Raw genomic sequence first — 23633 nt, forward strand, 5'->3', positions numbered from 1 at the left:
TAAGAAATTGGAACTATGGTTTCTTCTTACTAAGGTGCCTTTTCAGGGGAACTGTTAAATGGGTAGTTTGCTCACTAGTTAATATATGAGTGGTCAGGTGGCTTTGAAAACAATTTCTAATGTGATCAAGCCTTTCACTACAGTTCTGCTCACCAAAGCAAAGAGGGCATATGACCAGGAGTAATGGGATGAAATAAAAAAATGTATGAGGAATGTTAGGGAAAACTTCCTGTCAGTGAAATTTAAGCTTGGGGAATACAGAGCGATTTGGTAGAAGCCCCATCCATGGAGATATTTTAAAAGTAGACTGGAGAAAATACTATGAGGAGCATTCCAAGGGATCTCATACAGCTTTCTTCCATTTCTAATTCCTAGGAGAAGTGGGTTCTGCTGGCTACTTTCCATTACAGAACTGAATAGTCCTTCAGAAAATCCTTGGCACCTACAAATGAAAACCTTGCAAGTCTCCTGTATTTCAGACAGTGTAGAGTGCAAGTTAGTCTGTGTTTTGTAGCATGATTTCTACTGTAACTTGTTGTACCTTCAGAGGTTTCTTCCAGGGTAAAGTTTACCATATTTTTAGGGTATCTTCCTACAAACTATCTTGTCTCTTGAACTGCCTAGGCTGCCATCGGGGATGTGGATCTGATAGGTGAAGGATTATAAAGCTAAACTAGGCTACTCAAACCAGTGACTAATAATGATAGTTTACATTTACCCTTGCTTTCCTATGGCACTTCAGATCAGCAACTTCTTCTGCTGTGAACTGAACAGATGCCTCTCTTATTATAACATGCTAACACCCTTCCCCTCTGTGATTAAAACAGATGTTGCCATGTGGTAGATGCTTCTTCCCTTTGATAGGCTTTTACACAAGTACCAGATTTCATTGCTGCTGTCCTTTGAATCAAGAGGAAAATTCAACATTGATGGGGTCATTTGTGGCTCTCTGATATTGGTGCATGCTGTAGCTGAGAAAATGATTTCTTATTGTTTGTGTTCTGGTAGGACCTGAGGCCTTAATCAGGATTGGAGTCCCGTTTTGGTAGGCATTGATACATAGGTAAAAGAGGATTCCTGCCCTGAACAGGTGCCAGCATTGTTCTCTCCCTATTACTAATGGTAATGCCACTATTAAAATATTTTATTCACCTTGCAATCCTCTTTTAGCCTGTTTCATTCTGAACTTAAAAAAGCCTCTACTTTCCTGTGAGGTCTAGTCTTTGACTCTTTGCTTCTGCCAGGGTTAGGTGTTCTTGAAAAAAACGAACCCTTCCAAACCAGGAAAATCACAGCTGTCGTAGAATTTGTGAAGAAGTGGAACACATGCTTGCTGTGTCACTTTTGATCCACTGACTTGCCCAGCCAAGGATGTGATGCCATAGCTTTTCAGATTTGGCTCTGAAAAAAACAAATTGAACTAAAAATCTGGCTTTCAAGAAAGCCAGTTGTGGCTTCTAGGCAGGTCACTGTCGTGCAGCACCATCCTGAAGAGTTGGATAAAAAAAAGCTGTTATTGGGATACCCCAGGATGAATTTTGGGGAGAGAAGCCTCCAGAATATGAAGATAAACATGTAGATGATGGCAGTCACCCCAGCAGAGGTTTTGCATGTGTGCCGGAAGCCTTTCTTTGGGTTTAGTGTAATTAGTAGAAGAGGGTGCCATTATCAGTGTTTGACCCCACAGAACTGTACCACATGAACCAAAGGAACACCTCTGTTAGGCGTCAGAAGCAGACTGCTAGTCTCTATGTGGGCTCGCTAAAGAAGAAACACAGATATTTTACAAATATTACATAGTCACAAAAGCTCTCTCCCTTTTGGTCAAATTCATGAAACTTTCAGACTCTTTCCAGCCCACAATTCCATTGTTCTTGTAAATCATTTGAAAGACTGGACCTTTACATAGACTGCTTTCTTTCAGTGGGCCCTGCTTTCCTTTTCAGTCAGAGGTCTGGAGCCTCAGTGGCCTCTAATTGTGATGGCAATAAACCTGGTTATTCTAGGCGTTGCTTCAGAATCCTACTTTTCATCCATCTACATTGTTCCCCCATTGTGTCTCCCTGGTCTCCACTCCTGGAGTTTTTGAATGTTCATGATACTGAAATATAGACACCTATGGCTCTTAATTTATTAACACATATGACTATTAATTCAGAACTAAAAATTGCAATGTACATGTATCACTTGAACATCTCACAGTTACTAAAGTGGAAAAATCCATCAGTGTTCCTACCTTCTACACATAAAAACATAACATTTTTCAGGATACATCTTAACTAGGTAAACAAAATTGTGAACAAACCATTTATTTTAAATGTTGCCATGCTGCTGCCTGGGGAATGTTGATAATTTACACCAACTGAGGATCATCCCCTTTGTGTTTAGCTTAAGTTGATTTTTACAAAGAATTAAACTACAGTGCATCTTGCAAGCTGATATGTGGGTTAAATGGTTAGGACACTGATTTGTAATCTGTACTTATGAGTACACGACTGCTATTCTTATAAATGTCATCACTTTCTCAGTACTATCTGGTAATATCTGAGTCATGAGGTGCTGACAAAATCCACTGTACTTAATGTGAAACTTGAGGCATTTTGCTCATTCCAAAGATATTAGCAATAGCCAGCTCGGCATTTAGCTGATAAATAACTTGCACATAAGTTTATGTTCCTATGTGTCTTTTTTTCTTAACATCTTTGTGGTAATGTACCACACTTTAAACCTTGACAATACTCCTTTTTTCTGGACGGTATTTATTGGGCAATAATAAATACAACTATATTATTGAGTCAATGCATTGTGCTGGAGTGATAATCATGATCTGACCCATGCAGTGAAAGAAGAATCTTTCTCCAGTAATTTGCACTTGGGGATGGATCTCCTGACTACCAAATCAAAGCCTAAACAATTTATCACCATATTAAGAAACAAATCCTCTTGCTTGGAGCTGTGCACTAAAAAAATATTTAACTCTATGCATTGTTCCCCTCTTTATCTGCAGCCATGCAACAGGATATGAGAGTGACAACCACGCTGGTCCTATGTTATACAGCTGTGGGGCCCAATATAGAATACACACCCATGGAGTCTTTAGAGGAATACAAGTAAGTATATTAGGACATTCTACATAGGGAAGAAGAATTACTGTTTTTATAGGGTTCCAGTTACTTATTGATTATTTGATTGGTATTCATAATTCTCTTGCTAACTTTAGGTCTCCCTGTGTCATTAAGAAATCGCTGAGATAAGTTGACCTGCTATTTCACTGAAGAACAAAATAAGATCACCTTTTAGACACAGTTGTAGTATAAAAAATAAAGTATTTTTCCTTCTAAAACATATCTTTGGAGCTGCATTATTCACTAACTTTAGGATTGCCAAAAATTGGAGGCCTCTCATCGAACTTGAAAGTTAGGTATTCAGTAAGTTTGGCCGCATAAGTTTTTATGTAGTTATAGTAGATTAGACCTGGGATTGTAGATAAGGTTGAGCAAAAATGAGGTGTCAGATGAAGTTTTGAATGTGTGGATTTGTGAAATTGTAACAATTTGAACATCATTCCCTGAAGACACAAGTACAATAAGTGATCACATCCTAATGGCTAACACACCAGTTAAACACTTGAAAGGGCCATAAAATCCAGGATGGTTGATTCCCATCCATTTCTAACTGGTTATAGAATTAATACTAATGGATCCCATGCTGTATATTATGCTTGAGGTTCCTGGACATAAAGCACAATAAATGCATACATTCTATAAACTGAATGGACCGGCCACAAAGCTTTTTAAGAAATTTGAAATGTATTCTGTCTTTTCTGCACTGCTTCAGTGTTGTTAATGTATCTCAATAGGACGATCTTTAGATTATATTAATAGTACCTGGTCCTTTTTTTATAGTTTAACAATTCATCACTTAGTGAACCAGCTCTTAGAAAAAAGTTAAATGATTAAACTTTACATGCAGTGAACAGAACTGAGCAGTTAACACTCAGTTATCCCAGAAAAAAGTCCATCTTGGTTGGAACACCGTGGCAGTACCATTGTATAGTCAAGGTTACAATCTACAGCAGTATCTAACAGTAACATTTTTTCTTACACTGACTTCCTTGGACTCTAGCTTAATTTCTAGCTTGTAAAATTAAGTATAAAAACATTACTCTGGGTCAGGTTCTGATCTGTTACACTGTTGTAATTATGAAGCTAATCCATTGATGCTAAAGGGGGTTATTCCACATTTATGCTGTTGGTAATTAGTATGGAACTTGGCCCATTTATTGTAAGATATAAATATTAGAGGGAATTTAGCATGTAGCATTTACCTTCACATATTTGTAATGCTGTACATAGAAAAGGTAAAGGAACACTTTTACATTATTAATAGAATAAAAAATGGTCATTTGTAGTATGGTAGGTATATCAGAGGATCATACTCATGCTGAAGTTTATTTGAGTGTTTCTACTGATTACATGGGAGCAGGCTTGTGTTTATACGTGCTCACATGAGCTATGCACACTGCTGTTTCTGCCATTGTAGGATGTTCGGCGAGTGCCAGGAGTAGCTCCAACTATTGTCCGATCAGCTAGTGAGACGAATGAAAAACGTCCCTTCATGTGTGCATATCCTGGCTGTAACAAACGATACTTTAAGTTGTCCCATTTACAGATGCACAGCAGAAAGCACACCGGTAAGTACCTGCATTGTCTAAACAAGATGCCATACAAAGGGGGGTGGTTTTAAAATCAAGATCGGGCAGAAGAGGCAACCCATAGCTCCGTGTACAGAGGAGACCTATATGATGATGATTGTGTGTCTGTGTCCTCTCCTGGACCATCCAAAGAGATATTAAGGTTTGTTTGTTCCTTTAAAGATACCATACTCAGTAACTTGTCACATTAACTGGAGTTAACATTCACTTTAAATCCAACACAGCACTGGACTGATTTAGATTAGAAGTAAAAGAAGTTTATTCACAAAAGGAGATAGGATATTAAGTGAGTTCCAGTATAAAGGAGAGAGTTAGAAATGGCTAAAAGCAAATAAAAGTGAAATATGTTTTCTAGAGGCTAAGACTTAACACAACAAGCTACAGCCCTTGTCCAAGGTAGTTTCCTTACCCATCTACTTTCCAGCAAGATGGCTGACCACTCCTCTTGTCAGGATTTCCCACAGAGTCCAAAGTCCTCACTTCCTAGGTGAAAGATAACTTGGGGTTCTTTGCCCCTCTCTTATATACTCCAGTGAACCTTTGAAATGGATTCTTCTGAAGGTCCCCCCCCCAAGTGAAGCTCATTCAAGTTATGAGGAAGGAGACATAGAGTCTAGTGGTGAAGGAAATTCCATGCTGGTTTCTTCCCCCACTGGTATTTGCTAAAATACAAATTAATCTGTTTCCTGCAATCTCCTCCCCCTGCTGTGATGCTCCGTTAATACTTCCCCTTGTTGGCTTGATCGGTCTTTTTACTTTCTATGTAGATTGCATTCCCATTGTCTTTTAATGTACTTTGGAAATACCTTCAAGGTGGCAGAACCATATTCCTTTGTCTAGGGTATAGTAACTTCAGCACTGCCTGGCAGACACGCTTTGATAACATAATTTCTGATAAGATTTTAACTTTGAATTTGTGCTCTGTATGTACATTACACAGTCATATTAATGATCAGTATGTTGTTAACTTCCCACTGACACCTTACATGACACCTTTTAGTTACAGGTTTATGACCTTAGTGAGTTGGAGTACACTGGATTGGTCAAGCCATCTGAAATGTATTAAGAGCTATCACTGAGCCCCTTGTCCTCTTGCGTTGGGATGCTCTTAGGATCACAACTGTGCTAAAGATACACATTTTCCTGCTATTGCTCTACCACATCAGCAATTGCTGTCATCATCATAGGGATGAAATAGACTGTTGAGAGGTGGTACATTGTAAATAGTCACATGGTCTATCATACACTATCTCTGTTAAAATTGGCCCACACTATAAAAGAGAGTTTGCAAACCCGAGGCCTGTGGAATACTTTGAATACTATGGTAATGTTAATTGCACACAGCAATTGTAAAGATGTTAAGGATAACCAGTGCAATGCATTTTTAATTTAATAATGCACAGGACTGCACAACACATGGAATATTTAGCTGGACATCTTCAGTGTTGCTCAGATTACAAATTCAAGATACTTTAGATTGCAACTGAAATGTAGGCTTCATAGCTCAAACTGTACACAAACATTACTCTGGTCTCCATAAACAGTTTTAAAATACAATTTTGTAGGCACCTGGGAGCCTCTAATAGCTGCCTATGCCGGTATTTTGCTTGAAAATGTCTAAACAGTTTTGAGTTGTCCTCACAATCACTCCGATTTCCTTAATCGCTAAACTTATTTGCTCCAAATCTTGATTTTCCATAATCTGAAAATTATTAATTATCAGCTCTTATTTTATTACATGTAGATGCTTGATTTACACCATATTATTTCTGGATGCCTCACAAGGTTACTCTTGAATCTTTTTTTTTTTTCTTTAACTGCAAGATAAAGATGTCAACATTGAGTCAACAGTGTGCCCTTGTTGCCAAGAAGGCCAATGGCATTTTGGGATGTATAAGTAGGGGCATTGCCAGCAGATTGAGGGACGTGATTGTTCCCCTCTATTCGACACTGGTGAGGCCTCATCTGGAGTACTGTGTCCAGTTTTGGGCCCCACACTACAAGAAGGATGTGGAAAAATTGGAAAGCATCCAGCGGAGGGCAACAAAAATGATTAGGGGTCTGGAACGCATGAGTTATGAGGAGAGACTGAGGGAACTGGGGATGTTTAGTCTTCAGAAGAGAAGAATGGGGGGGATTTGATAGCTGCTTTCAACTACCTGAAAGGGGGTTCCAAAGAGGATGGCTCTAGACTGTTCTCAGTGGTAGCAGATGACAGAACAAGGAGTAATGGTCTCAAGTTGCAGTGGGGGAGATTTAGGTTGGATATTAGGAAAAAACTTTTTCACTAGGAGGGGGGTGAAACACTGGAATGCGTTACCTAGGGAGGTGGTGGAATCTCCTTCCTTAGAAGTTTTTAAGGTCAGGCTTGACAAAGCCCTGGCTGGTATGATTTAATTGGGGATCGGTCCTGCTTTGAGCAGGGGGTTGGACTAGATGACCTCTGAGGTCCCTTCCAACCCTGATATTCTATGATTCTATGTACTGCTTTATACCACACACTATTTAGCGCCTGCTCTATAACATTTGGAGACACAAGTTCCAGGAAGCTGAAGATGCTGGGACTGTAGCTTGCTATCCTCTCCAGAGGGAGTTATCTGACTGCCTTTGAAGGGCATAAATGCCATTATTCCTCTAGAGTGAGTTGTAGAGGTGCCAGGGAGAGGAGATAAAAAATGCTCACGAGTGAGTTCATTGCCTTCCATGCTTCACAAACCCGGATGGGCTTTTCCCCCAGAATGATCTCTCTTTCAGATGTGGCCCTAGATCTGTACATCTCTGAACTTTGAGATATTTTAAATTCAAATCTAGAAATAGTTTTTAATTTTGCAAATTTCTCTTAGCTTTATAAAAGGGCAGGTCCATCCCCCGAGATGTGAACACATCCATACTTTAGTGGTATCTAATATTCAGATGTGAACTTCATGGAGGGTCCCATTTCTAGTCTCTTTGTATCTTTGTCTTTCCCCTGTTTCCTAGCATGGGGGTTGTGCAGCCATTTTGTGGAAAGTTTTGGAAACCAATCTCTCTTTTATGGAGGAGTTGTCCTTTCAGAATCACTGCTGTGGTGTGTCTCTCCTCCTGGTAGCAGTGCTTACTGAGTGATAGCTTCTTTACTACTCCTTTCCTTCCATACCCCACTTGCTTTTTTTAGGTGCAAGGCATTGTCTTAGAGAAATCTATAAAAGACCATCATCAGGCCAGTCTGAATATAATGGAGCTGCCAGCTAGGGACCACCTGATAAAGTAAAGCCACAGCCCTTTAAAACTGTTTCTTAATCTGAGACTAAACCAGCAGCTGAGCAACACCTGAGCATTGTAAACATAGGGTTCCGTGCTAAATATGCCAGTTAGACTGAGTGGAATCAGACAACTAGAAAGGGAATGGCAGTAGAATGTCTAGCATGGTGGTCTGCACTCACAAAAAGAGGGGTATTCCTCCTCTTCTTCCACTAACACATACACCTTTGTGTAGACCATAGTCTGGATAGCTGCAGGAAAGCTGGAGAGCTTCCAGGGGCCAGCTACTTTAGAAGTTACTTTTGACTGTGTAACCTGCACACCTACTGGGTGTGGTGCTCTGTCCCATCTAGTGGCACCGAGACCACTTAGAGAAAGACTGAGTCTGCTCTACAGCCTTAGCTAAAGGCCACGTGGCTTTTAGCTCATGCAGTAGAGGAGGGGTTCTCAAACTGGGGGTTGGGACCCCTCAGGGGGTCACAAGGTTATTACATGGGGGGTTGCGAGCTGTCAGCCTCCACCCCAAACCCCACTTTGCCTCCAGCATTTATAATGGTGTTAAATATGTAAAGAAGTGTTTTTAATTTAAAAGGGGGGTTGCACTCAGAGGCTTGCTATCTGAAAGGAGTCACCAGTACAAAAGTTTGAGAACCACTGCAGTAGAGGCTGATGCACTAAGCTCCAGAGGCCCCAGGTTCGATCCTGCCTGCTGATGACCAGGGTCTGTCGGTGTTACAAGTGCTGGAGAGCTTCCAGGGGCCAGCTACTATAGAGGTTACTTTTGGCTGTATCAGGCCTTTCTTTCTGTAACCAATACACAATTGTACTGTTCCTGGTGTAATGTGATATCAGAATACACACATGCAGTTAGAAGCCCTTCCACCTTTCTTAATATAGTAATAGATCAGGTTTTGCAATAATGGACACTTGACTTGAAACAGGATGAAATATTAATATGTAAACTTAAACTAGCTGTTAGTGCTGTTACAAAATAATTTTGGCCCTTGATGTTTTGCTTCCCATCACCTACTAGATATTTATATATGACTGACTCATTAGTTCCTCTACTTATGTCCTTTTCTTTCAGATAATGTTACCAACTGCTATATTGCAAAATCAAGCAGAGCTCTGAAACACAAAATTGGAATCTCTAATCAGTTTTTACTAATGTTTCAACAAAGTTCTTGTAGAAAATACATTTACATTTTGTACCCTCGAAGATTGCTTATCCACTGTTAACAATGCCATTATTGAAACACATATAACCATAAAAGCGTACTTGTTATCACGGAATATTCCACTGTAGTAGATTGGGCTCCTAAAGAAATGCATAAATAAATATAAACTGTAAACAATAATGCAAATAATGTGGTGAGTAGACTTCAGAGATTGCTTTGTGAAAACTGGTTATACATAAATACGTGTGTGTATCTATAAAATAATATTTTACTTACACACACACACACACACCCCTACCCCTTCATGAATGGGATCTATGGCAGAAACATCATAATTCTTTCCAGATTTTGTCTGGTGCTATTCCAATTCCTGATAAAGCTATGAATTCACTTTGAGTAGAAACTGGTCAATTTATACAGAAAATAACTTTTTGGACCTTCTGTCTCCTAAAAACTACCTGTCATTTAAAAAAAAAAAGAAGAAAAGACAGAGGGAGAGCAGTAATTGTCAAGAAATTTGTTTTTTAAGGATTTTGTAATATACAGGGTAAGTGTGTGTGGTGGTGATTCTGTCTAGTAGCTGGCCTCAGTGAAGGCTGAGAGCCTGCAATTAGTGGAGTTGATCCTTTTGGTTTAAATGTTAGGGGTTTCAGCTTGTGGGGTTGAAAGTCCAAGGTTATGTTTGAAAGTATATAGCCATGGTGTGACGGGTTCCCACCGGGGTGCCACTTGTAACTGGGGTACCACTGAGCCCGCCTGACCCACCAGCATTGGCTCCCTTTCACACTGTGGTGCTGTGATAAGTTACCAAGCTCTCTAAGCTTGCTTTTTCGCCAGCATACACACAGTATAGGGACACACCCAGCTGTAGCTTCACACAGATGCTGAGATCAGCTCTGCCTGGGAAGGCTCAGCTAAGGCACCTCCCAGTTGCTAAAGCATGCACCCCTCTCTGGAGTGTAAACCCAAAATTACACTATCTTGTGCTGCACAGGGAACTGTACAGCGTAAGCTCATAAAATTCGCCCCCTCCCTCGATGTGGAGAGATATGCAACAGCTTTTTGTCCCAAGTTATAATTTCCACTCCCTGTTTTTAGACAAAACAAAAACAAGTTTATTAACTACAAAAGATAGATTTTAAGTGATTGTAAGTGATAGCAAACAGATCAAAGCAGATTACCTTAATAAATAAACAAAACCTCAAACTGAGCGTAACACACTAGATAGGTAGGATATAAATTAAAAAATTCTCACCATGAGTGATAAACAGGCTGGCAGATTCTTAAGGCACAAGTTGCCTTGGCTCTCCCAGGTTTTCATACATAGGCTAAAAATCCCTTTATCCTGGGACCATTACATCCCACAGTTCAGTCCTTGCCCCTCAGGCATTTCCAGGTGTGTTGTAGGGAGAGCAAGGACCCATCATGATGTCACTGTCCCCTTTTTATAGTTTCTTCCCACTTTCTGGAAAGCTCTTTTGCTGTGACCTGGGTCAAACAGTTCCCATTGTGTAGTGCTATCTCTGAGAGGTTTCTATTATACACAGTTCCTGGGGTAATCCTTGTGCTTGTGTGCATTTCCTCAATAAGCCATTAACGTTGTTTAGCCTTTTTACTGTTGACCTGAAAGGCTGCTTGTGTGTGTTTTCAACCTCACAACGTGTTTCAGTAACACATACATAGCCAAACTTCATCACTTCACATATGACGATAGCAAAGGGGTGGGCAAACTTTTTGGCCCCAGGGCCACATTGGGATTACGAAACAGTATGGAGGGCCAGGTAGGGAAGGCTGTGCCTTCACAAACAGCCTGGCCTCCACCCCCTACTCCCTTCCCCTCCCATTTCCCGCCTCCTGACTGCCCCCCTCAGAACCGCTGACCCATCCAACCCGCCCTGCTCCTTGTCCCCTGACCACCCCCTCCCGGGACCCCCTGCCCCAACCACAGCCCCGGGATCCCATCCCCTATCCAACCCCCCCCGCTCCCTGTCCCCTGACTGCCCTGACCCCTATCCACACCCCCACCCCATGACAGGACCCCCGACCCATCCATCCCCCCCACACTTCTTGTCCCCTAACTGCCCCCCAGGACACCCCACTCCCTATCTAGCCCCCCTGCACCCTGTCTCCTGACTGCCCTCCCCGAACCTCTGCCCCATCCAACCGCCCCTTCTCCCCTGACTGCCTCCTGGGACCTCCTGCCCCTTATCCAACCCCTCTCTCCCCCGGCCCCCTCACCGTTCCGGTGGCAGGACAGGCTTATTGGAAAGCCTGGCGAGGGGGGACAACAGGGAAGGGGCTAGGGACTAGCCTCCCTGGCCAGGAGCTCAGGGACCAGGCAGGACGGTCCCGCTGGCCGTAGTTTGCCCACCTCTGCAATAGCACATACAATCCAACGAGATATTGCTGTCTACCAGATCAAGACTTTTAGAATGATACCTGACAAGGCATGCTTTGTACAAAACATATCCTAATTACATGACAGGGGTGAATACTGGGGTGCCAGGGTATCACACATGGGTTTGCTACACCTTAAATTTTACAGTACTAGATGACTCTATCTTATTGATTAATTATACACTGCCACCAAAACCCATTCAGAATGGAGTGTGTCTTCTTGACATCCCTTCTGTGTCTCCTTCTTTTATCTAGTTACTTATATGACCTTCCTCACCACAGTATCTAGGCACCTTGCAACCATTAATATATTAATGGATTTTATCCTCCAAGATCATTGAGAGGTAGAGAAATATTATCCCTATTCTACAGATGGGGAACTGAGGGTAGATTAAGTGACTTGTTTAAAGTCACAAGTGAAGTCTGTGGTTGAGCGGGGAATCAAACCCATGTCTGAGTCCCAGGCCAGTGCCCTAGACTGTCTTTCCTCTATTAATATTCCTTGAAGGCAGACCTTGTAAGATTCATTCTCACAGGATAATGTGCAGTGTAGAAGGTTTTTCTTTTATCACCAACAGTTACAAATCTATCCCCCCACCCCAATCTGGTTTCTTGTGCAAAGAAAATGCATAAACTTTATCTTTAAAGCTTACTGACAAAAGAAAAATATGTACAAAAAATTTACTGAAACATGTTATAATGGTATAAACACTTTTGCATTGATATTGAACTGCACCCACAGAAGGGGGTTGCACCAATTGAATGGAATCAGTATAAAAACCCATTTAATTAGATCTGCCTCAGATTCTTTCTCTGTAAAACTTGCTGCCTCTGAGCGAAAGGCAAAATTTCAACTACTCACTTAATGTTTTAGTCTTAGCACTTGCCCACCTCCCCATTCCAGAACTCCTCCACCAAAAGTATACTTGAATGAAAATATTATAGCCAATATTGTGCACTTATAGGAAAGTAGGTCCAAATTCTGCTCTCGCTTATATTTGGGTAAATCTGGAGTAACTGCACTGGTTTCAAAGAAGTTGCCTTCCATTTACACTAGTGTAATTTGGCCCATTTTGAATAAATACACTGACATATATTTAAGACTCCAATGAAAAAAAACAAAGCAAACCAGAACCAAGCCAGCTCAGACTTGTTTTATGTTTGCTGTGCTTTAAATCTAAAGTTAAAGTGCAATTTGAGTTTTTAATTTTAAAGAAAAAATGGTTTCATACCGAGCTGTCTTTCCGTTCCTCCATGTCCAAAGCTTTATCTTGCATTATGGTCAGCCTTTCAGTTCTTCTTGTTAGTACCGAAATGTAAGTAATGGCGAAAAACTGAGCAAGGAAAGGGCAAAGGCAGGTGCAGTTTGATCTTCAACTCCTTTGTTTTGTTTTTGTCATATTGGAAATATTGTTTGAGTGTCCCTCAAACCTGGAGGCTTTAGCTCTAACTGAGGATGCCCTAATGAGCCCTGGGAAAGAATAAATCACAAACAAACTTTTTGCGACGCAGTTTAGAGCAGTGTTTCTCAAACTGGAGTCTGCGGACCCCTGGGGGTCCATGAGGGCACTCCACGGGGTCTGCGGGCCATGTTGATTAATTCCTTCCCCTCCCTCCCTTAACTCCTCCTCCTCCCTCCCAGCACCTCCTGCACACCAGAGAACAGCTGTTCAGCGATGTGCAGGAGCTGCTGGGAGGGAGGGGGAGAGAGGAGGCGGGAAGAGGTGGGGCAGAGGTGGAAATGGGGGTGGGGTCTGAGGCTGAGTGGGGGGCTTAGAGGGTCTGTGAAAATTTTAAAATCAAAATGGGGGTCCTTGGGTTGCTAAAGCTTGAGAACCGCTGGTTGAGAGAATCCACTGAGTGTTTAGTGTTTTCCTAATCGGATACTTGTTCTGATGCTTATTGAAGTCAATATGTATCTCCATTGACTTCAGTGGGTGTTTAATTAGGCCCTGCTGAAGCCCAAGAAAAATGGAAGAGAGAGACATTCTGGATCCTCTCCATATCTCACTCCCCTTCCTTCTACACTCAATTTCAACACACTGTTTTGTGTCAGTTTGCTGGATTGGCTGACCCCCATATGTGCATTGGTTGACGTTTTTCCTTATTCTAATCAAAAATATGTTTTAATTAATGGTTTTTAAAAAATGGCTTTAATCTACAAACTGGCTTCTAATGGTTAAATTGCATAATAATTCTGACCAAACAAATCTGAATGCAAGTGAGCAACTCTGGCTCCAGCAGAAGAAGGTTGCTGATAAGGTAGTCTGAAAAAGGCATCAGAGTTCTCAGGCGAGTAGATCATTTTGTAAAACAAAAATAAAGGTCCTTTTGTTTTCAAAGTGGAGGCCTTCAAGCCTGTTACAATGTTCTATTCAAATGTCTAATTAAATATCTTCTGCGTTTATATTGCAATTAGGAGACAATCATCCTGACACTGCATTCTGTTCCATTGACATCCAGTCTCTTAAATCTGTCAAATGGCTGAATCTCTTGAAAATAAGTGGTTTCCTAGAAGTAGGCATTTCTGCGGAAGTTCTTGTGGTCAAAGTATAAGGAACCATTTTAAACACTTGTGGCAAATGTAATAATTTACATAAATATATTAAACTGAACAGATATGGAATAGTTTATGCCTACGTTTAAGAGTCAATAAACTCCTTTGGGTACCTGCCACAGGAAGTTATAAAGATTTTTATACAGATGTTAAGTACAGTGAAAATTCTGATCTTTGCTACACCAGTGTAAATCTTCATTAATATAAACAAATATCAGAGGGGTAGCCGTGTTAGTCTATATCCACAAAAACAATGAGGAGTCCGGTGGTAACTTAAAGACTAAGAGATTTATTTGGGCAAAAGCTTTTGTGCATCTGAAGAAATGGGTTTTTACCCACGAAAGCTTACATCCAAATAAATCTGTTAGTCTTTCAGGTGCCACTGGACTCCTCGTTGTTAATATAAGCAAAGTTACTCAACATTTGCAAAAGTTTTGCTGAGATCAGAATGTGACTCATCCAAGAAGCCCAAATCATAATTTTCATAATACAAAAATGATAGAGATGTATTAATTTTGTAATTTTTAAAATGAGTAAGGATAAGCTATAAAGATAAATATTTTCAAGTAGAAATTCCTATGTCCCCTTAAATCATGGACCATTTCTAACTTTCCTAATACTGTAATTGCAATGAAATATACTCTGTAAAGGGGTCAGTTCACTTTCGTAGATCACATGCAACATAAACACAGTATCTGAGCATATGCCTCCTCTGTGCCTCATAATGTACAGCCCTCATTCTAGATTCAAATGTGGCTAATAGAAACCTATTTCTCTGCTATTATTATAAATCACAGACACTGAATCTTGAAATTCAGGTGTTTGGGAACTTAATACATTTTTTAAAAATCCACCCCACTTCATTTCAAGCTCCTTTTTCTTTAATGCCTTCATTTTGGGTCTTTGTTGTACACCTCACCCTTCCAAAGCAGAAAAAAAAAAGTTCCATGCAGTTTACTGTGTATAAAACTTTCATATGAAGTATTTAAAAAACAGTGTCCTTCTGCTCTGTATACACATTAAAGGGCTCCATTCTGGCAGTGTAAAAGGGCCTTATAGTGGGTGTAAGTATAATGTATGTATTTTATGCCTTCTAGCATGCCAGAGTGGTATAAAAAGGCCTTAGTGTAAATGAGAATCAGGCCTTAAAAATCCAGTGTCAGTAAGATTGTTAGCCCTTCTGTGCTGGTCAAAATTTTAATTCACCCCACTATTACGCAGTGTGCTATATTCCAATTTGTTTCCACTCTCCTCTCCTGAAATGGCTGCATTTCTATTACGTTTGCATGCTTAGATGCTTTGTCAAGCTCTTTGTGATGAGATATTATTATTATTTTATATTTAAGGCCAGCATATCACTTTGATCCCAGGCAGGCTGAGTTCTAGGGTTTTGAGTAGAGATGTACAAAACACATAGGAAATGTTTACATAATTTTTGTATATGAGGCTCTAAAAGATTTCATAGACTTGGGTGAGGGAGATGTTTGCATGTGAAATACTGCTTTTCATGGTGCTTAAGGGAAGTGAAGGAATAGGCATTTTGGGGGAGAAATGTGCTTTATTCCAGGATCAAATGTTGCCAATTCTTTAACACACTTACCCCAGATAAAAATTTACCAGTCTGAACGTTTTGGGTTTGATTTTTTTCCCTTCAAATCCAGTTTTCAGCAGTTTGTAAATCTTTCACCTGTGTAAATTACTTCCTTGTGAAAATTATAGAAGGGGTTGGAATATGGTCTTCAGGGGAAAAGACACATTGCTGTTTTTATTGTCAAATATTAGAATAATGTCAAATGTTAGAATAAATGTTCATGCAACTTGGGTTCAGATTGTGTAATCTTATTTTTTACCGCTTTTTAGAACAAACTGATTCAAGATTAAATTGAACTAAGGTACATGAATTGTGCTAAATCCCCAGCTGGTATAAATCTGCATAGCTCCATTGACTTCAAGCTATATCAATTTGAATCAGCTGAGAATCTGGCCCATTAACTCTTAAAAAATGTGAAAAGAAGCCCTAGCCTTTTAGTATAACACATTTTATAAACGAAGAGACTCATTAAACATGAAGCTGACATGCTTCCGAATTCAGCAATACCTTGCTAATGAAACCTTTGCCCTCTTAAGGTGAGAAACCGTACCAATGCGACTTTAAGGACTGTGAGCGAAGGTTCTCTCGTTCAGACCAACTCAAACGACACCAAAGACGACACACAGGTTTGTTGGCTATAACTCTCCTCTCTAACGTTCTTCTTAGCAGGAAGATTCATCCTTAGTTAGACTCCAGGGATGATGATTTTTTACTAGCATTTCAGAATCACAAATTTATGCCTCAGTAATTGAGCTTTTGGATTCTGCAAACTTGTATCAAAACTCTCCAAATGAAACATTCTGCTCTCTGGGGTGATGTGCATGGGGTGGGAAATATTCTCTCTTTTGAACAAGGAATGATTAAACAAAATAAAACCATCTACTAGTAATCTGATAAAAGTAATAATTTAAAAACAATTAATGCAGTTAATACTGCAGTAATGCTTATGATTTAAATATGTAAGGGAAAACCTGCACTCACCCATGAGTGAGGCTCAAAAGGCAATGGAACTACCATGAGTTTGCTGTGCAGAAAGGAGAAGCAGATGATGAAGTGTACACCACACCCACTGCATTCTACAGAGCACGGCTCTGCATCCAGACCCCAATCCTGCACTTAGGCATGTGCATGGGCTTAAATCCTATTGACTTTAAGCATGTAGCTACACTGGCCACAAACTCTGCACTGGAAACATGTAGCACTCCTTGGCTACAGGGTGGAGAATGTTGTAGCAATTATGAATGGCTCTGTGGCCTGATTCTGGATTGTGGAATATTACAAGGTTCCTTATGCAAAGTCTGTTTGCTCAGTTTTTATCCTAAGGAAGACAGTTTGGCCCTTAAGAGGTAATAGGAGAATTATGATGGACTTCAGCTGTGTGAAACTTTCCATAATGAAACCTGAAACGATGGGAATCTTTCGGTTTAAACATGAAAACTAGCAGTTCATGTAAACTTTCTTTGGGTTTTGCAAACCTTAAATCAGAATCCCCAGTGGTGGCTCTTTTGGGGTGAGGAGGGACATTTTTGAGACTGTTACGTGGCATCACTTAATTTTCCCCCCTAATATATACATTTTTGACGATCCCATGGTAGGTCTTCTGGGTTGAACAAATCCTTAAGAACCCATGTACAATATATATTGTTTAATAAAACTTGTCAGGTGGATTTTTTTTCAATCTGGTTTTACCAAATTGAATCCAAATACACCAAGCTTGAGGTGGAATGCCAGGGGTACCAAACCACAGGAACCAAAAAAATAACTTTGCGGAGCTTTTCTTGATCATGACTTTTTGAATCCTATGATTAGTGCTTGCTTACACTGGCTGCAGCTGGGATGTTTTATACCTGAAAGTGTTAACTGGTCTGTAGGAGAAAGATAGGGTTATGAAAGGTTAAGTTGTACAGCAGCCTGATTAATGATCTTTGAGACACGTAGGCGGGCAGCTGGGGAGGAGTAGTTACAGGAATTATTAAAAAAAAATGCCAGTATTTTGATAATTCAGAAATAATTGATCTCCCTGACCCTTCCCAAAAGTTGTTGGAGTACGGGAATAGATTTGTTTTATCTATTTAGGTGTGAAACCCTTCCAGTGTAAAACCTGTCAGAGAAAGTTCTCCAGATCTGATCATCTGAAGACTCATACCAGGACTCATACAGGTAAAACAAGTGCGTAAACTTTTCTTCACATTTATATTTCATTATTTATTTAAACTAAATAAATTTTATTGTGATTTAAATGTTTAGCGAGAGTCTTCGAACCTGGGTTAACATTTTCAAAAGTGCCCAAGTGACTTAGGAGCCTGAGTCCCATTGACTTTCAGTGAGACTTGGCTCCTAGATGCTCAAATCACTTATCAAAATAGGACTTAGGCTCCTGTGTTACTTAGATGCTTCTGAAAATGTTACTCCTGGTTACTTCATGCTTTTAGGACATGTCAGTTTGGCATCATGTATTTTGTCAGCTTTTGTGAAATGGCTTTAGTGATCTCAGCCCACAAAGATCCACTGTGCATAAACTATCATCCCCACAACAGCTCACAAAGAGGCCATTTAATGCCAGCCTCAGCAGAGGGGCTGTGTAAAGGATCTTCTCATCTCTACTCATGGCCCCTCTAGGTCAGGGTTGAGGCCTAATGTAAGGTATCTTGGGGAAGCTGGCATCACTGTAATCTCTCCTGAGGATAAAGACAGCACCTTTTGCCAACTGTAAACAGCCACACACACAAAATCTAAAGTAAAAACACACCAAAATGTCCAAGGAACATTTGAGGAAACATAATGATGGAATTACAATAGATCCTTTCCATAGCATTTTAACTGAAACCTCATGTTCTGGGACTAATTTAGAATTATTTTTGCACCATTCTTAGCTGAACAATTTGATCTACTAATTTACTTATAAAATCAGAATATCTTGCCAATAAACAGCTGCCTTTCTAGAGTTCAATATTATTAGATACCTCAGTGCTATTCATAATGGTCTCAAGCTTTGAGACATGCCTCCATACTGCGAGACAAGGACTTGTAAAAAGTCCTACTCTCCCAGCTAAGATAAGGAATTTTTCTCTTCCCTTCCCTCCCACAAAATTTTCATATTTAAGATGTAAAACATAATTTACATAAATCAGAACTATTTGCCTGTGGAATACTGGCACTTTCCAGGCTGCATCCAAAAGAAAGCATAAGACAATGTGCTGTGTATTTCATTGTCTACACTTTTATGGTCTGCAAATGGTAAAGGGTACAGTTTTAACCTCTGGTGTATGCCCACAGTTACAGTGTGACCTTGGCCTGAAATAGGGTGCATCTTCTCTAGGAAAAAAGGTGTGGTCATAGTTAACATGACTTAATATGAGGTAAATTCCTAGTGAAGGCAAGCCAGTGTGTAGTTTTCACATAAATTAGTAAATTGCGTTAAAGGTCATGGGGGAGTATAGGTTTTACCTCAACCTGTTAACATGTGACAACTACAAACTGCCTATTTTCACTAGGATTTTACCTCATGTTAGCTAACTCTAGTTATGAAAACACATTTTACCCCCTAGTGAAGACAAGGCACAAGCTCTGTTCTGTGCCTGAGTGAGAGGACTAACACGACTCAAGCAAAGACTAGAGCCTGGGGCTTTACCATCTTATAGCCACAATGTGAGCTGGACCTGTGTCTTCACTGCCAAAAAAAGGTGTGTTTTTACAACAAGATAGATAACTCAAGATGTCTCCACGGGGATCAACGGAGCTAAGGTGCACAGATAGTTTATTCCTTCATGTAGCTAGCTGAGGTCAGTACTATAGCACCCCACTTGGAGTTGAAATTGACTAGCTACATCAAGGCAGAAATTACAGTGCCTTGTCTCCCCAGGGATTTTAGAGTGAGTTAGTCATCTGACTCTAAAAGGCACAACTGTTTTGGCAGGGAAGACAGCCTGTAATACTTCCATAGGGGAGTAAGGAAGTGTCCCCTTTCTTCCTGTATTTCCCCACATGGCTGCTAGTCCTCCTCCTGAGCAGGCAGGCAGGAGTGGGCAGAGCTTTGACTGTCTCCCCAGTGTGCAGGATAGCGTAGCTGATCCAGCATGGAAGGAAAAGTAATCTGCACCCAGTATAGACTTGTAGCAAGGCGAGAAGCAGATTTTTCTCTGGGGCAGCATAATTACATGCTACTTTTACTCAGGGGTTCTGGCAAAGCTACAGTCTAGCCCGTAATGAGTAATTCACATCAATGAGGATGATTTGGTCAGTGCTGCTGAGAACTGATGGGGTGATGTTCACTTATATAAGTGTTATGATTTTATTAGTAATTCTGACAAGTTCATCTCTGTTCTAAACCATTTGATACCTTTCTGTAATAATCAGAGCTTGTCAAAGTATTTGTTAAGCTAATGAATCAGACTTCAAAACTTTATGCATCTGTTTCACTGCTTTTTGCAAAAAAAACTTCACCACAATTCAAACTTCCCGAGTGTGAATCTGGAATTTTTGAAATGATCTGCACAGAAAGTGAGCCAAGGAGGCAGGTGGGGTAGTGTTAGTTAGGAAAGCTCATTCCAACCCCAGAGTGTATTGCATTGGGGAATGCTGGACCTCTAGCCAGCACAGATGACTTCAGGCTCCAGAAACAGACCTGTTCGTACTTAGAAAGACAAACAAACAAATAGAAAATCCAAGTTTATATCACTAATGATACAAATCTAGAAGAATAAAATTTCTGATTCCGTTCTGACCTATGCCCTGCTCTGAGCTGTTGAGGACATTCCTCCAGCATTCCTGCGCTGTCAGAAATGTGACTTGCTACTGCATTTGCATGCTGTGGTAAATTGAAGAATTGCTAAAAGTGCAGAAAGGATATTTTTCTATTTGGGGTCTGTTTGATTTTTTGATTATTGATCTACTTAGGGGAGTGCTAGGAAAATATGGAGCATTCTGGGCCTCCAATAATTTCCCATTCTTTCTTCTCAGTGGAACATGTGAGGTCTGCTTCACTTGGAGAGCAGTGAGGAACTTTCTGAATCAGCTCGCCAAGCCTGAGGCTAAGCTCCATAGACCTCTTCTTACCCAGCTCCATAAGTCTTCACTGTGCATTGATGGCTTGATAGAGCCTATTGAAGTCATTGGAAATGACTGACTTCCTTGGGCATTGGATCAGGCTTTAAAGAATAACCACTGGTGTGCCAGGCCCATGTGCTTCCTTCAGGAATGTGCTCTTGCAAATGTTCAGCTTAATCTTAAAAGGGCATCTTTAAAACATAGGTTGAGTGAGAAATGCTCTCATTTAGGGCCTGGTCTTGCAAAGCACTGAGCATTGAAGTGAATGGGAGTTGAGGGCATTCAGTGCCTTAAAGAGCTGAGCCCATAATTAGTTTCCTATTGAAAGGAGTTATAAAGAAACAAAATAAATGGTAAATGTTTCAGTCCATCTCTATGCCAGTTAAACAATGGGGTGTTTTTGTTAACAGGTGAAAAACCATTCAGCTGTAGATGGCCCAGCTGTCAAAAAAAATTTGCCAGATCCGATGAATTAGTCCGTCATCACAACATGCACCAGAGGAACATGACTAAACTTCAGTTGGCCCTTTAGACAATTCAAACAAATGAATAAACCAGATGGGACATTATGAACTACTGCAAACTTTTCCAACATCCTTGACCACCTCTTTAGGAAAGCTACGGCTGTCTTCACTACCCAGCTGAGACAAGTTAACTAAACCGTAGGATTCTGGTCAGTTTTGTCATCCATTTGGCCTTTAAAAAAAATTTCCCATTCAATGTTAAGTAGTTTTATTTTGTTACATTGTTATGGAATTACAAATACTGTTACAGTTAAAATATCACTATGAACTATAGTTACTTTTGATTTTTTTTCTAAAAAGCTTTCAATTTTTATTTCTTCTTGAACTTTTCCAGGTGCAAATTCATTGCACCTTATTCAGTTAAACTGTGTGTAGGGCATGTGTGCATGTCTGCTAAGGTAAGCTTTGTGCTTACTGCAAATGTGCATATTGTTAGGTTTCCAAATTCTAATACAACCACACACTCAAAAAAAACACCTGAGACATTTTTGGTAAGCTTTGTACTTCTACTGCCTGAGGGCAATTTTTTAAAATGTAAGGTCTGATTTGAATTTCAAAAATCAACTTAAAAAAACCCCCAGTTTCTAGAGCAGTTAAAGCTAGATGAAGCAATACCACTTTGTGCAGAAAATGAGAATCTTACAATTAAGTTAACTTGCTTTTAACATTATAGCATTGATCCCACAAAATTGTATTTTCTCTGTTTAAATCATTTTTTTTGTACTGGTTTAAATTTATTCCATCATGAGATGCACAGATCTCCTTCTTACCCCAAACGGATTCCAGTCATTGTAGACATTTGGGATTTGTTTACAATGTAAACCACACTGGTTATGTGGTTAGCAAGCTGTATAAACTTAAAACTGAACTTAAATGGGGCTGGTCCAGGATCTCCATTGACAGATTACTCTTAAGATAAGTAACTTAAAAAGACTCTTCGTCAAGTATATGTGAAAAGAGACATTAGTGTGAGGAAATATATTGTTTCAGGGTTTTGGAAGGAGGGGTTTATTATTTCCTATTAATTGCTTGAAATTGTGTGTGTGTATATATAAATATATCTGATAATGTATTGCTCTTAGACAACTAAAATTAGAAAGTGTATAAATATTAGATGCATCACTGTTCTGATGTTGTTGCTGTTACAAATTATTGATAACACTAAGAATGTAACCTGCATTTTTCACCAAGCTTTCAATTAAAGCCCCTTCAAAGAGAAAAAAACGAGAGTCCAACAGCTGTCTTGTTTCATGGCTGGTATTAGATTTCACATGCCATGTCCAATAGTTCCCATTTTTTGTATATAAAGGTACCACCAGCATTGATGACCACTGGTTAACCTGTCCAGGTCTTGACCACAATTTATCCATCTCACTGGGGAATTGTACTGGCAACAGAAAACAGTATCAGGTTTCATATTATGTTATAAAACAGTTGCTTCAATCTTTTTTTTCTTACAATAGTTTGTGTTGGTCTAACCCACTAAAAGACAATTTGAGTGAAAACACTACAGCTTAGTAAAAAATGTTTGAAACAGAAAATATTGACCTATAGAATCACATGTTGTAGTTCGCATGAATACCTTTTTAGCTTCGGAGGTCATAGGCTGGATACCAAGTAAGACTTAAATTACAACTGTGGTGCATTAAATCAGTTGAGCAGGTTTAAAAAACACTCATTCTTTTCTAGAAGGTGAAGTGTGAAAATGAGGATAAAAATAACGGTTCCTTTGTCATCCTGAGTGATTTTTATTTTGTAAATAAATACAACCTGATTTGGTGCCCTCAGGCTCAGATTTTGACCTTGCAAAATTATTGTATCCTAATTCCCTTTTCATTAACTATTTTTAAATCGTTCCAAGATTTTTTCTTTCTCTGTAATGCAACACAAAGGCACTCCAGCTATGATAGGTTAAGCTTTTGGCAGCTGCATCCTCAAGAAAACTTAACAGTTAATTCTTTAAGTTCTCTTTTTCACATGGATATTGCATCATTGTTAATTACTGTTGGGATACTGTGACTCATTTATATCAGTCAGTTTTTATCTTTTGCTGCAAAAAGACAGCATCTCTCTGGAGAAACCCATAACGTGTGGCAAACATCAAATATTTGGAGCGAATGGTGGGTGTGAAACTATGCAGTATTAAACAAATAAAACAGCCCCACCTTGTCCTCTGGCAACATTTAGCTTTAGAAAGAATGTTCTCTGATTTACCAGTAGCGTTCTCTGACTACAAAAATCTGCACCCAAAAGAGAGATCTGCCAGATGTGTTTACACTATAAACAAAAAAATCCAACCTCAAGTTATGCCTGCATTAGTCAAACATAAATAAAACTATGTACCTGAAATGTAACCAAAACTACAGGACAACATGGCCCAGACTTT

The 23633-nt window shown here is 39.8% G+C and overlaps 1 protein-coding gene across 5 annotated transcripts in view; it reads left to right on the forward strand.

Moving 5' to 3' along the window:
* WT1 (WT1 transcription factor) overlaps positions 1–22474 on the forward strand; it is a 48485-nt gene extending 26011 nt beyond the window's left edge. For 4 of the 5 annotated variants that reach the window (XM_073347732.2, XM_073347734.1, XM_073347736.1 and 1 more), the window contains 5 exons: positions 3008–3110; positions 4543–4693; positions 16214–16303; positions 17754–17846; positions 21134–22474. In XM_073347732.2, the coding sequence (XP_073203833.1) occupies positions 3008–3110; positions 4543–4693; positions 16214–16303; positions 17754–17846; positions 21134–21255 (559 nt within the window). In that variant the 3' untranslated portion in view covers positions 21256–22474. The remainder of the gene's footprint in view (positions 1–3007; positions 3111–4542; positions 4694–16213; positions 16304–17753; positions 17847–21133) is intronic. The other variant, XM_073347733.2, reaches the window with a different exon arrangement.
* Positions 22475–23633: the final 1159 nt, after the last annotated feature.

Source organism: Lepidochelys kempii, chromosome 6 (genome assembly GCF_965140285.1).
Source record: "Lepidochelys kempii isolate rLepKem1 chromosome 6, rLepKem1.hap1, whole genome shotgun sequence".
Lineage (NCBI taxonomy): Eukaryota > Metazoa > Chordata > Testudines > Cheloniidae > Lepidochelys > Lepidochelys kempii.